Source organism: Onychomys torridus, chromosome 13 (assembly GCF_903995425.1).
Source record: "Onychomys torridus chromosome 13, mOncTor1.1, whole genome shotgun sequence".
NCBI lineage: Eukaryota > Metazoa > Chordata > Mammalia > Rodentia > Cricetidae > Onychomys > Onychomys torridus.
This window is the reverse complement of record NC_050455.1, coordinates 31,393,900-31,408,137: the sequence shown is the minus strand read 5'-3', so window position 1 is coordinate 31,408,137 and position 14,238 is coordinate 31,393,900. Positions and strand designations below refer to the sequence as shown.

General features: G+C 41.4%; 1 protein-coding gene across 3 annotated transcripts in view; it reads right to left on the bottom strand.

The window, feature by feature from the left end:
- Positions 1–12,185, bottom strand: part of Rbm27 (RNA binding motif protein 27) — a 68,371-nt gene extending 56,186 nt beyond the window's left edge. For all 3 annotated transcript variants that reach the window (XM_036204903.1, XM_036204904.1, XM_036204905.1), the window contains exon 1: positions 11,937–12,185. In XM_036204903.1, the coding sequence (XP_036060796.1) occupies positions 11,937–11,995 (59 nt within the window). In that variant the 5' untranslated portion in view covers positions 11,996–12,185. The remainder of the gene's footprint in view (positions 1–11,936) is intronic.
- Between the last annotated feature and the right edge of the window lie 2,053 nt (positions 12,186–14,238).

Below are 14,238 nucleotides of genomic sequence, written 5' to 3'. Positions count from 1 at the left end.
GCTGAATCTCATGGAAGCATTTCCTCAAATGAGGCTCCTTTCTCTCTAATGAGTCCAGTTTGTGTCAAGTTGACATAAAACCAGATAGTATACTCTTCTTGTTTAAACGTGTGTGTGTGTGTGTGTGTGTGTACGTGTACGTGTATATGCACACCGGTGGGGATCAGAGGACAGCCTGTGGGAATTGGTTCTCTCCCTCCAACACGTGGGGGCTCTAGGGACTTAACTCAGGTCAAGAGGCTTGGTGGCAAGCACCTTTACCTACTAAGCCGTCTTACCAGTCATGGATAAGGATAGTCTCTAACACAGATAAAAAGGGATACAGAAAAATAAATAAGGGGCCGGAGAAATGGTTAAATGGTTAAGATCTTGCAGAGGACCTGGGTTTGGTTCCCAACACCCACATGGTAGTCACCACCTGCAACTCTAGTTCCAGGGTATTCAACTCCTATTTCTAGTCTCCTTAGGTAACACAGGATGCACACATATATATGTACAGGCAAAACACTCATACACATAAAATATCTGAATAAATGTGGCAAATGACAAATTATTTATTTATTTTTTTATTTTACTTTTTGCAGTTATCAAAATCTTTAGTCTCATGACTTGACAAGCATAATTCTGAGTTAGAATATGAAGCCCAGTGTGGTGACTTACACCTTTAATCCAGAGGCAGGTGGATGTCTGTGAGTTCAGCACCAGCCTGGTCTACACAGTGAATTTTAGGACAGCCAGAGCTATTTAGAAACCCTGCTCAAAAAACAAAACAAATAAAAAAAACAAAATGAAGCTTCTAGTTAGAAATAGGCAAAATATCTAGTTACTGAGTTACACAAACCCAGGTGCCTTTTACATAATTGAGTTTTTGGACTGAAAGACAAATAGAGAATTGAGCTGTTTTTGATGAAACACATTTTAGGGATTGAAACAAGTTATCAATATGTAGCCCACACTAGCCTGGATCTCAATGCAGCCCAAGCTGGCCTCACACTTGGAGCTGTGCTGCTGCACCCGCTTTCCTGCTAGGCTCTTAGGCATGTTCCACAATACCCCTTGAGAGCTAATGAAACCCACTTTGGTGTAATAATGTTAAAGTTAATAGTTAAGACAAAAGAGTAATAGACTCTAGGAAAGGTGATCACAGTTTAAGCATTTGTTTAATGGAAATAAATGAATGAATGTTACTACCTGGTAGAATTTTACACTGAACACAAATGCATGTTACATCCAAAGAAATAAGAGCATTTAAATCTGCCATCTCCCAGGTTGTGCCAATAAAGTGGGCTATCAAGGAAACCATCCGTCTAAAACACCAAGTCACACTAAGTGAAAGATGAAACAAAGACCTTTCTCAAGTCTTACTCATCCTTTCTACACACCAGCTCCTACTATATAATCGTTAAAAGTTCACAATTATTACACAGTCGCATGGTACTGACACACTAATAGTAGCCCAATAGGATTTCCAGAACTATCACAGAGACAGCCTAAGACCCTTGATATACAAAACCATCCTTGTCCTATCAAAATGATTTTTCCCTTCCTGTACCCAGGAGCAGTATGCAACAACAGTACACAAAGCCTTTAGCTACTTTTACAGAACCAAACTCAAAGATTCTGCTTGACTACTGATGCAGCATAGTTTAGAAAGAAATTTTAAAATTATTATGTCCATAGCTACACTGGACACGTGTATTTCCCAGCAAAAATGGGTTTCTGTTAAAAAGGTTATAAAAGTTCCTAACATCTATCTTCAGTTATTCCATTGAGCTGGGAAAGGTAGCCCATGCACCTGCGCTCTGTAGGTGGAGGCAGATCAGGGTACAATATCAGAGGTCAAGTTCAGTTCAGCTATAGGAAACACTGTTTCAAAAAATAAAACAGCCAGCATTCCAGAGGCAGAAAGATGGAGAAGCAGAGGAGAAGGGGAGAAGCTGAGACAGAGGAGGTGAAGATGCAGAGGAAGTGGAGGGACGTGAAGAGGCAGAGAAGAGGAGAAGAAACAGAGGAGGGGGGAGAGGTGGAGAGGCAGAGGAAAGTGAGGTAGAGGAGGCAGAGAAGGAGAGGAAGTGAGGAGAGGCAAAGGAGAGAGGGAGAGAGAAAGAGGCAGAGGAGGAGTGGAGGGGTAAGAAGGGCTGACAGGTGGATCTCTGAGTTAGAAGTCAGACTGGCCTACATAGTAAGTTCTAGGCCAGCCAGGGTTACATAGTAAGACCTTGTCTAAAAACAACAAACCAGATAGATGGATGGATGGATGGATGGATGGATGGATGGATGGGCGGGCAGGCAGATAGACAGACAGATTAAAGTCTAAAAACAACAAACCAGATAGCTAGATAGACAGACAGACAGACAGGCAGACAGAATAAAAATAAAAAACTAACACTAAAATTGCACTCCACTCAAGAAAAAGGCTAGTGAGATGGTTCAGTGGGTTAATGGCCTTTGCTGCCAAGTCTGATGAGCTGAGTTCAATGTCCACACAAACAACACACATACACATATACATAGAATGCACACACACATGCACAGGCACACATACACAAATAAAATAAATTTTTAAAATGTTTACCTCCTTTGGAAGTAAAACTAGGCTGTAACTCCATGCAAGTAAAATGTATTTCACATCACATATACTTTTCTAACATATATCTGCAAGATAAATTAATGTGTTATAAGCCTCAACCAGTAGTTACCTTTAATTGAAATAATAACAAAAGAAATAAAACAGTGTGTTACCAATACAAGGACTCATTAAAACTCACATCCTGTATAATACGTTTTAATGATCTTTAAGTCATCTTAAAGAACAAGATCATTTACACAGCAGACCTGAAGTCCCACCTACTTGAGAGGCTGAGGCGAGAGGATTATAATTTTAAGGCCTTCCTAGAATACAGAGTGAACTAACAGCCTAGGCAATTTAACAAAACCCTATCTCAAAATGGAGATACAGCTCAGTGATGGAGTGCTTGCCTAGCATGTGTGACGACCAAAGTTTAATCCTCAGTATCAAAAAAGAAAAGGAAAGGGAGAAAGAGAAAAAAATCAGACTTTTTATTAGGAAAAGCTAACAGAAATACTGACCTACAAACATACACGAAGTCCTCAACTTTGAATTTTTTCTCTTTTGATAAATTCCCCACTTGCAGACATTATTATCTGCACAGCTAACACACCAGCTTCAGATTTCAGTCATATACTAATCGCAGATGAAAAAGTCAAGGGCCTACCTTTGATACCACTAAAAAGCCATTACAGTCTTTTGCTTCAGGAAGAAGACAGAGTCTACTAGACCTCCTTCCACTTCAAGCAAAACCTACATTTTTCTTAACTTGAGCCTAATTTTAACTTCTTAGTATGATCTGTTTCAGAGATAAGGCCACTAATAAGTATACTAACGAATCATAGGGTAAAGGTCTCCTACTCCTAATGTGTATTAACAGCCACCAATATCCATATTTACTAAAACTAGAAAGAAACAAAGGTTAACACTGAAAATACTCAGACACTAAAAAAAAAAAAAAAAAAAAATCTGTTTATTATAGAAAGATAGCATTACTTCTAACCAAATAATAATAATAATAGTCAGGGAAACCACTCTGTCAGTGATACAGGAAATATTAGGCATGCACAGTGCTGGCTATATAAGTTAACACACAAATATGAAAATGCTTTTCTGACATGTCAACTACAAATCAAGCTAGAAAATTTCACAGTGAGTGCTTACACAAAGTTCCTACATAAAGGAGAAACTGAAAATAAACACTGATAATTTTATTTTCTATAGTGCACTAATAAAGGCTTCACCTCTTAAAACCCTCACATTGGGGATTAGGTTTCAACACATGACTATTGGGTGACACTAACATCAAGACTGCAGCACTTTCCTCTTACCCACCCCACTCTTTGAGATAAGGTTTCACTACATGGCCATCACTAGCATGTACAACATGCTGACTTCAAACTCCCAAGTGCTGGGATTAAAGGAGTGCACAACACCTAGCTCATCTTATTCTTTGTTAGTTTTTGTTTGTTTGGTTTGGTTTTGAGTCAGGTTTCACTATGTAACTCTGGTTGTCCTGGAACTCACAAGAGATCCCCCTGCCTGTGCCTCCACACGTGGCTTCATCTTACTCTTTTTTCCCTCATTTTACTCTTAATTAGGGGCTAATTAATACTCTTTTTTTTGGAGCTGAGGATCGAACCCAGGTCCTTGTGCTTGCTAGGCAAGCGCTCTACCACTGAGCTAAATCCCCAACCCTTAATTAATACTCTTAATTAAAATATATATGGAAGAGATACCTCCAGGTTTGTTTTTAGTTTTGCTCTGGATGATATGCATGACATACACATCCATCTGTCAGCTCCAAATGCCATTTTGATATCCAAACTGTGGATCCTAGAACAGCTACTACCAGTTAAATATATACACAAAGTTAAATTAGCAAAAATCAAATCTTTTTTATGCTGGGACTCAAACCCAAGGCCCTCTGCATTACTCTATCACTAAGCTGCACCCCCAATCTGAACTTAATTTTCTAACTGTCTAGCAATCAAAATATACACATGAGGCTGTTCATGGCTGTTCATGGCTGTTCATTCATTTCAACATTTACTGAAATGAAGTACCAAGTCTCTTTCTTTTTTTGATTTTTCAAGACAGGTTTTCTCTTTGTAGCCCTGGCTGCCCTGGACCTCGCTCTGTTGACCAGACTGGCCTCGAATTCAAAGACCCACTTGCCTCTGCCTACCAAATGCTGGTATTAAAGGCATGTGTTGCCACCACCACTTGGCTTAGTGCCAAGTCTCTTGTTTGATGACTTGGATTACTTTTAGTAAGACAGACCTTGCTCTTCAAGTCACATGACTAGGAGATGACTATGAAAAAAAAAAAAACTACAGAACAAACTCACATATGGGACAAAAAGACATGAAATAACTATGAGAGAGCACAGTGACAGGAAATGCAGGGCTATACAAGCAACTCTGGCTTCTAGTCTATAGCTGTTAGGCCACTAGAATGAAGTCAGACATAGTTAGGAAGCAAAACAGAACCTAAGATCAAGTATACTCTTAACTTAATACACCAAAATATGCCAACAAGTCATCTGGCAAAATAACCCCTGTCCTCTAAGCCTGTGAATGTCACCTTAAACAAGTCTCATGCCGTACTATAGGCACAAGGATTCTGCGAAGCCACTAGTGCACTTTAGAAAATTCGGAATATTTCTCCATCTTAAGAATAGAGTCTCGGGGCTGGAGAAATGGCTCAGAGGTTAAGAGCACCAGCTGTTCTTCCAGAGGTCCTGAGTTCAATTCCCAGTAACCACATGGTGGCTCACAACCATCTGTAATGAGATCTGATGCCCTCTTCTGGCCTGCAGTCATACATTCTGTATACATAATAAATAAATCTTTAAAAAAAAAAAAAAAACAGAATAGAGTACCAAATACTCATTATACCCTACTATTTTATTTACCAGAAGATCAGGCCTAGTGACCAATAGCTCATGTTTCCTCCCATTTGAGCAACTATAATGATAACTAGTCAGAGTTTAATGTCCTAAGAATTGCCAGCCTACTCCAGGATGTGAACCATACCTGCCATGACTATTGAACCAATAAATATGAACCAATAAAATAATCCTACTCTTGAAGCTTTTGATATCCTTTCCATCATACTCCAAAATAACATATTTCCTATCATAGTTTTAAAGACTCTGAAATGGTCAGAACTCACAGAAACTACATGCCAAGTCCATGACTTTCACTAGCAACTCCTACTCTTTTTTTTCTTTAAGATTTATTTATTTAAACCAGGCGGTGGTGGTGCACGCCTTTAATCTCAGCACTTGGGAGGCAGAGACAGGTGGATCTCTGTAAGTTCAAGCCAGCCTGGTCTACAGAGCAAGGTCCAGGAAGGGCTCCAAAGCTACACAGGGAAACCTTGCCTCAAAAAAAAAAAAAAAAAAAAAAAAAAATTTATTTATTTATTAGGTATACAATGTTCTGCCTGCATATATGTCTGAATGGCAGAAGAGGGCACCAGGTCTCATTAATAGATGGTTTGAGCCACCATGTGGTTGCTGGGAATTGAACTCAGGACCTCTGGAAGAACAGACAGTGCTCTTAACCTCTGAGCCATCTCTCCAGCCCTGCAACCCCTATTCTTACTTATAGGATGGCAATGAGTCACTGGCTGTGTTATACACAAGACAAATGGACGTCTGTTAAAGATGGTATCGGTAGCCGGGCGGTGGTGGCACACGCCTGCAATCCCAGCACTTGGGAGGCAGAGGCAGGTAGATCTCTGTGAGTTCAAGGCCGGCCTGGGCTACCAAGTGAGTTCCAGGAAAGGCGCAAAGCTACACAGGGAAACCCTGTCTCAAAAAACAAAACAAAAAACAAACAAACAAACAAAAAAGATGGTAGTGGTACCCAACATTAATAAGCAAAATATCTATAAAGCTTAGTGTATCTTCCTATTTCAAAAAATAAAATAAAATAAAATATATGGTACCTCATGCCTGAAGAACACTTCTGAGAATCTGCATTATTACCACACTATATTTGTAAGGTAGGTAAAACATTAATATTTAAAAGGAGAAATATAATTTCTGCCAAATCAAAATGAATCAGACAGATATAGAAGTAGAAACTCACTGCCCTGATTCATACAGTGTTCCATTATAATACACAGACAGAAGCAACTGTCTAAGAAGTTTACAAACCCCATCAGTCTTTTAAAAACACACACCAATGGCACACGACCTGTAATCAAAACACTTAGAATTCGGCAGGATTGTGAGTGAATTGAAGGTCACTTTGGGCAACAGTGAAATCCAGGCCAATACAATATGTGCTATACAGTAAGATCTGTCCAAAAAAACCAAAAAAACCAAAAAAACAAAAATGGGGGGTTGCGGGGGACCACATACTAAGACAAATCTTTACCATAAGCCAACCAAGAAGCAAGAAATGTTTAAAATTTCCCTTCAGAAAGCTCAGTACTTGACGTGAATGCTCTAGGTTCCAAGTTCAAATCTTAGTATTGTAAAAGAAAAAAAGTTAAATTTTATTTATTTTGGTAGAAATGCAGGTCTCTTAAATAAAAATGCTTGTCTTGGCCCCAGAGAGATAGGTCAGCAGATAAAGACACCCACCAACAGACATGATAACCTGAATTGGATCCCTGGAACCCTCATGGTAGGAGAGAATGGGCTCCTACAAGTTGTTCTCTGATTTCCACGTGTGGAAACACACACACACACACACACACACACACACACACACACCTCTTAAAATGAGTAGTGATTTCTGATAAAATGATGCCACAACATCATAATTTATGCATAATGCCTATATGGTATCTCTGATAACGATGTCTACGATTCTTTTTAAGAAAAATAAGGACCCATGTGATTTGTTGGTCTAGTCTGTCTTTAATTCTTTACCTAGTTTCCTCCCTTTTTAGTGTACTGCCATCAAAAATGGTGGTAATGGTCTTTCCCAGAAAGCTAGGGGAGGTAAAGGGTTATTCCTTCCAGGGCTGGAAAGATGGCTCACCTGTTAAGAACACTGGCTGCTCTTCTACCGGACCCTAAATGGCTCACAACCATCTCTAACTCCAATTCCAGGAGACCTAATACCTCTCTGGCATATATTGGCACAAGCATAAAGTGCACAGATATGTATGGATGCCAAACACCCATACAATAAAATAAAAATAAAATCTTTTAAAAAAGTACAACAGAACTCATGTGTTCAGCCATAGCTTGATTCCAACCTAACCCCTGCAACTACATTATCTCAAAGCCTGACAACTGCTCTGAAATGCTATGTTGAAATAACATGTCAATCTGCCATGAAAAGTGTTCTTGAATCTAGAATATGAAATAAGCAAATTTACAAACACAACTCACATTAGCATATACTTATTATGTTTTTAGAATATCTAAACAAAAAGTAATTTGCTATGACAGTGTATCAGGAATGAAGATTTATATGACATTTGCACTTACTGTTTTTTATCAACATCTTTTTCTAAAACCAATACTATAAGTTAAAAATTAAACTTTCATAGGAAAGACACATTGTTAGTCTAATTAGTGATGTTACGTCTTTTTTCTTATTTAGCTTATGTTTGTATGCTAGAGAGCAAACTCAGGGTTTGGAAGCATACATTAGGAAGTATATGCTATATGGCTTAGCATATAACGCCAGCCTAAGTCTTTTTCTTTTCTAATCTTCAATGAGTAACTTTAATCCCAGCACTTAGGAGGCCAAGGCAAGAGGATTGTCAGAAGTTTAAGGCCAGTATGGGCTACAAAAGTACTTCAGGCCAGCCTGAGCTACAAGCTACATGGGAAAATACTGTCTCAAAACAAAAACAAAGAATGCTGTGTTTTTCATTTTAACTTGAAAATCAACACAAATTAAGTTTTAACACTAAATTCAAGCAATCTTGTTTGTTTGTTTGGTCTTCTTCTTTTGAGACGAGGTCTTCATTACATAGTCCTAGCTGGAACTCACTATGCAGGCCAGGCTGGCCTGGGAATCATGGCAATCCTCTTGCTTCAGCCTCCAAAGTGCTGAACTGCAAGTGTACAATGCCATGCCTTGCTTTCAAGTATTCATTTACTTTTTTAAGATGAGTTCTTATTCTATTCTTAATTATTTGTAGGTGTATTTCTGCACTTTGGTATATGTACATGTGAGTGCAGGTGCCCTCAGATGCCAAAGATGTTGAATCCTCTAGAGCCTGAGTTACAGACTGAACCACTTTACATGAATTCTAGAAACCAAACTCAGGTCCTTTGGAAGAGCAGCAAATACTCTTTTTTTTTTTTTTTTTTAAGCTGAGGATCGAACCCAGGGCCTTGCGCTTGCTAAGCAAGCGCTCTACCACTGAGCTAAATTCCCAACCCGCAAATACTCTGTGTTTGTTTGTTTTGGGGTTTTTGTTTTTGTTTTTTCGAGATAGGGTTTCTCTGTGTAGCTTTGGTGCCTGTCCTGGACCTCACTCTGTAGACCAGGCTGGCCTTGAACTCACAGAGATCCGCCTGGCTCTACCTCCAGAGTGCAGGGATTAAAGTCATGTGCTCCACCAACACCCAGCCTAGCAAATACCCTTAACCACCGAACCATCTCTCAAACATTCATTTTAAAATGTAATTTTCATTCATGATTACAGAATAATTAAAATTGTCAGTCCAGTTTAAAAAAAAAAATCACCCCAACAAAAACATCATTAGTAAGAAAGATGACATTCTAACACTAGATTTTACCTTAAGAGAAAAGAAAAGAGCTGGTGAGTGGTGGCACAGGCCTTTAATCCAAGCACTCAGGAGGCAGAGGCAGGCAGACCTCTGTAAATTGGAGACCAGCCTGGTCTATAGAATGAGTTCCAGGACAGCCAGGGCTATGCAAAGAAACCCTGTGCTGAAAAATAAAAAATATTAAAAAAAATGAAAAAAGAAAAAGAAAAGTACTAGCTAGTAACTTCACTATCTAGTAAAACATTTTAGGGTGTTTCAAAAAAAACTGAGGGGCTAGAGAGGTGGCTCAGAGGTTAAGAGCACTGACTGCTCTCCCAGAGGTCCTGAGTTCAATTCCCAACAACCACATGGTGGCTCACAACCATCTATAATGAGATCTGGTGCCCTCTTCTGGTGTGCAGACATACATACAAACAGAATACTGTATACATAATAAACAAATAAATCTTAAAAAAAAAAAACTAAATAAAAGGAGTTATAATGCTAAAAGTTGTTACTATCTACCCAATACATAAAACATACATTTAATACTTTTTAAAAGATTTAAAAGATTAAAATTTAAAAGATAGTAAAGAGCTCTACTAACCAACAGAATGAGAGCTTATACCAGGGAAAATTGAGGAGGAAAAAAAAAGAAGAAGGTGGGGCTGGCTGGGGCTGTAATTCAGTAAAGCACTAGTGTGGCCCTGGGTTCTACAATGCAAGAAAAGACAACAGGACACAGGTGTTCACAACAGATTCTTTCCAGTGTTAAGAAAAATACAAACGATTTTTAAAAACATACAGACTTTTCCCCTTTTTTAGTTCTCCTCATGTATGGTAAATTTACCTAGTTCTATCTTATTTCCAAATTGCACATCACAATCCATTTCCATCTTAGAGCTCTGAAACTTTCCAATGTAGGAAAAGGATGCAAACATTCTTCTAGCAAACTTTCAAGTCTGCCCATTCTACCTAGACCACCATTCATCTAAACCTCAGAAGTCCTTACTGTGCACTTATTTACTCATTCATTCATTTATACCTGTGCTCTACCCATTCACTCTCAGAATACAAATATCACTTCAGACATCCAATACCCCCACTGCAGCCTCCTTTACCATCCTGCCTCCGCAGATGACCCTCCCCTTGAGGTACCTTCCCATCCCCCACCCCTCCAAAAACAAAGTAGCAAAACAAAAAGTTAACCAAGTATCTTGGGGGTGTGGGGGGGGAGGAAATAATAGATGAACAGGAAAGCAAGCATGACCATGTCTACCAACAGCCTCAACTTTTCATACCTCCACACCTCTGGGACTACTTCCCATTTCCATCCCCTGAAAAACACCTTTTTCTTTTCTTTTTTTCCTTTTTTTTTTTTTAAACTAGAGTAATCTGATTTCATGAATCAAGGCCGGCCTTTCTCCTCGAACCATCCGGGATGGGGGGGGGGGGGGGGGAGGCAAACAAACAGAGACAGAGAGCGAAGGGGAGAGAGAGAGGGAGGAAGGGAGGGAAGGAGGGAGAAGGGGAGGGAGGGAAGGAAGGAGAGAGGGAGAGAGAAAGAGAGAGAGCAGGAAATGCTTCTTTCCCTCCCATTCCGTTTCCCATGCTCTCTTCAAAGAGTCGACTAGACGTCTCTCCTGCCTTCTTCCATCCTTTCTCCCCACAAGGCTGTGCCAGAGACTAGCTACACCCGAGTATCTCCAGACACTCCGCACAGCCTCTACTTTCTTAAAACAAGGGGTTGACACCTCTGCTGTCCCTGTCAAGCCTCTCAATGAGATGTCCACAACTGACACCACTCAAAGCATCTGAAGAGGACAGGTCTCTCATTCTCCTTGCCCCTCAGCAGTCACCCTACGCCCCAATTACAGCTGCCCTATCATCTTCCAACAGTGTTTACAAGGTCCTTATTCTTGGGCTCCTTTTATTCGTCTAATACCTGTATCTTAGGGGGAAAAAAAAAAAAAGATGTTGCAACTATACCCGCTTCAACCTCATCATCCATACTATATACACTAGTTCTTTTAACCCTCAATAAAACATAAAAATCTCGACTCGTCCCCCAACATCCTATAGCTCCTAAAAATAATCAATTCTACCGTCAACTCCTCAAGAACACCTTACAAACCCCTTAGTCTCCTTGCTCTCATACTCAAAACCCTTTTCATGCCCCCACATGCACTTCAGCACTCCATCTTCCAAACCCTTCAACATCCTCACGCCTTGGAGCTCACCCCTAATTACGACTAAGCTCCAAGGACCCCCTGCTCTCCCTTCTTGGCCCCTGTATTCCGAGAAGGCCCTCGACACCGGGCTCCTGGACACTGTTTGCAAAGTCCTCCAGCCCGCTCCGCCGTCCCATACCTCAAGCTTTCACATTTAAAAATCCCTCGACAGCCGCGCCGCCCGCCCCGGCTCCCAGGTCGGCGTCCTTCAGTCTCCCGCCGGCCTGCAGCCCGGGGCCGGCTCCCAGTGTACTCGGGAAGCCCCGCCGCCCGTGTCCGGCCCCTTTCCCCCGCTACACACACACACACACACACACACACACCTCACACCACCTTGGACGTGTACGAGGCGGGCGGCCCGGGCTCCCGCCTCCCCTCCCCCCACGCCCCCGCGGGTCCCCAACGCCCATGCCGCCGGCCCGGCGCGGCCCGGCGCACTCACATCGGCTCCAGTAACTTGGCCAGCCAGGACTTGAGGGCATCCACATCCTCTATGAGCATGGTGCAGGGAAGGCGGGCTCGGCCGCCGCTCCTCCTAAGGCCCGCCGCGGGTCTCCGCTCGCCGCCGCCTCACGTTCCCTCACAGCTCCGGGTGCCCTGACCCACCGGGCATCTTAGAGACTTCACCTACTCCCTGGGCCGGGGCCTAACAGGAACTAACCCAAGAGCCCCACTCAACCAAGCCCGGAGGCTCCAGTGGGCGGGAGATAATGTGGAGTGACGGCCGCACTCACCAATAGGCGAGAGAGGGCCGCGCGCGATGGGCCAATCGTAAGGCTCACCCGCCCCGCCTGCCGGCCGTATCCAGTGAGGGCGGAGGGACCTAGCAAGGTAGGTGGAGAGTTCAGTGAACTCCCGGTGCAAGATGGTATCTTGGAGAAGGTGCTGTGCCTCTTAAAGGGTCCGCGGCGCCTCTTTTCACCACGCCGCCACCCACGCCCGGAATAACCGGTGTCTACTGCTAGGAGTGCCTGGGGGAACCCGGAGAGCCCCTCTTCCTGGTTCCTTCCGCTCGTTTTTTCCCTGGAAACTCACTCCGGTGTCCCGAAATGACTCAGCTGTAGTAAATCTGCAACACAACGTGCAATGCGTTCACGTTGGACACATTGCAAAGAAGCAAGATCTTGCTTTTTTTTTTTTTCTTTTCTTCATTACATACTCATTTTGATGATAGGCACTCATGCTTCCGTTTTTTGTTTGTTTGTTTGTTTTGGGGGGGTTGTTTGTTTTTTACTGCTGCTAATCTTCAATTACACAGAATCTCTCTGTCTCTCTGTGTGTTTGTGTGTGTGTGTGTGTGTGAGAGAGTGTTGAGACAGGGTTTCTCTGTATAGCCCTCACTGCCCTGGAACTCTCTGTAGACCAGACTACTGGCCTCTGCCTTCTGAGTACTGGGGTTAAAGCACGCAAAAATCTCTCACAATTTCTCTCTCTCTCTCTCTCTCTCTCTCTCTCGTTTTTTTGTTTTTTTTTTTTTTTTCAGGGAGAATTCTGATCAGCAAACATCATTTAAAAAATAACGGCAAAGCGGGGCTGTCTCAAAAAACAAGCCAACAAATAAATAAATAATGGCAAAGGAGAGTTGGAAATTGCCAAGAATAGGTTACTGAGTTTTTTATGAGATGAGAAATTCCTGTTTGTGTTCTTCAATTGGTGGCTTGTCCCTGGTGTTAAAAGGCTTATTCAGTAACAAATACGGAGACCCTGTTATGTACTTACACTAAAGCATTAGCGTCCAATGGAGGGGAACCTCTTCTAGATAACTGAACAGTTTGTGGAGTTATGCAGTATAATAACACTTTGGAAAACACCTAATGAGCACATATCTCACATAAAAGAGGTAGATCAACACAAAATAAGCAGTTGTACTAAATATACCATACATAGAACAGGTACCTTTATAGAGAGCAAGCTAGCTCTCTATAAAGGGAGCCAGATGATAGTAACCATTTCTGGTGATGTGAACTTTGAGGTCAATGTGGCAACTACTCAACATGAAATGACTTGGCATGAATCTGGCCATAGATGATATGTAAACAAGTGATCGTGGCTGTCTGTGTTCCAGTAGCATGAAAATTTTAATGAATAAAACTGTCAATTCCATGTAAAGTTTTTGCATCGTAAAGTATTATTTTTCTTGGCTTTTGAGACAGGATCTTGGAACTGGCCTGAGACTCATCTCTACTCACCAGCCTCTGCAAAATAAAAATAAAATAAAATAAAATAAAAATAAAAAATAAATTGAAAAAATTGCACCCAATGTTATTATCGTTATTTCATTTTCAGTTTGTTTTGGTTACTCCACCTTCTTCCCTCTTCTCCCCCATCCCCCAGCCTGTCCCTTTCTCTTCTACCCTAGTAAGTCTCTCATGTCACAAGTTCACAAGTGTTCATTTACCCTCACGCTTTCCTCAGTGCGGCTTTCCTCCATCTTATGACCCCCTTTCAGGTGTCAGGACCTCACTCATGTAAACATTAAAACATTAAAAGCTAGGCTCTGAGTATGAGAGAAAACATGCAATATTTATCTTTCAGAACTTGGTTACCTCACTTAGTATAATAATGCACACACCTATCCATTTTCCTGCAAATTTCATAATTTTATTTGTCTTTACAGCTGAATAAAATCCCATCGTGAGTATGTAGCCCATTTTCGTTATCCATTCGCCTGTTCATGGACATCTAGGCTGATTCCATTTCATAAAATATTATTCCTGGGGTTGGGGATTTAGCTCAGTGGTAGA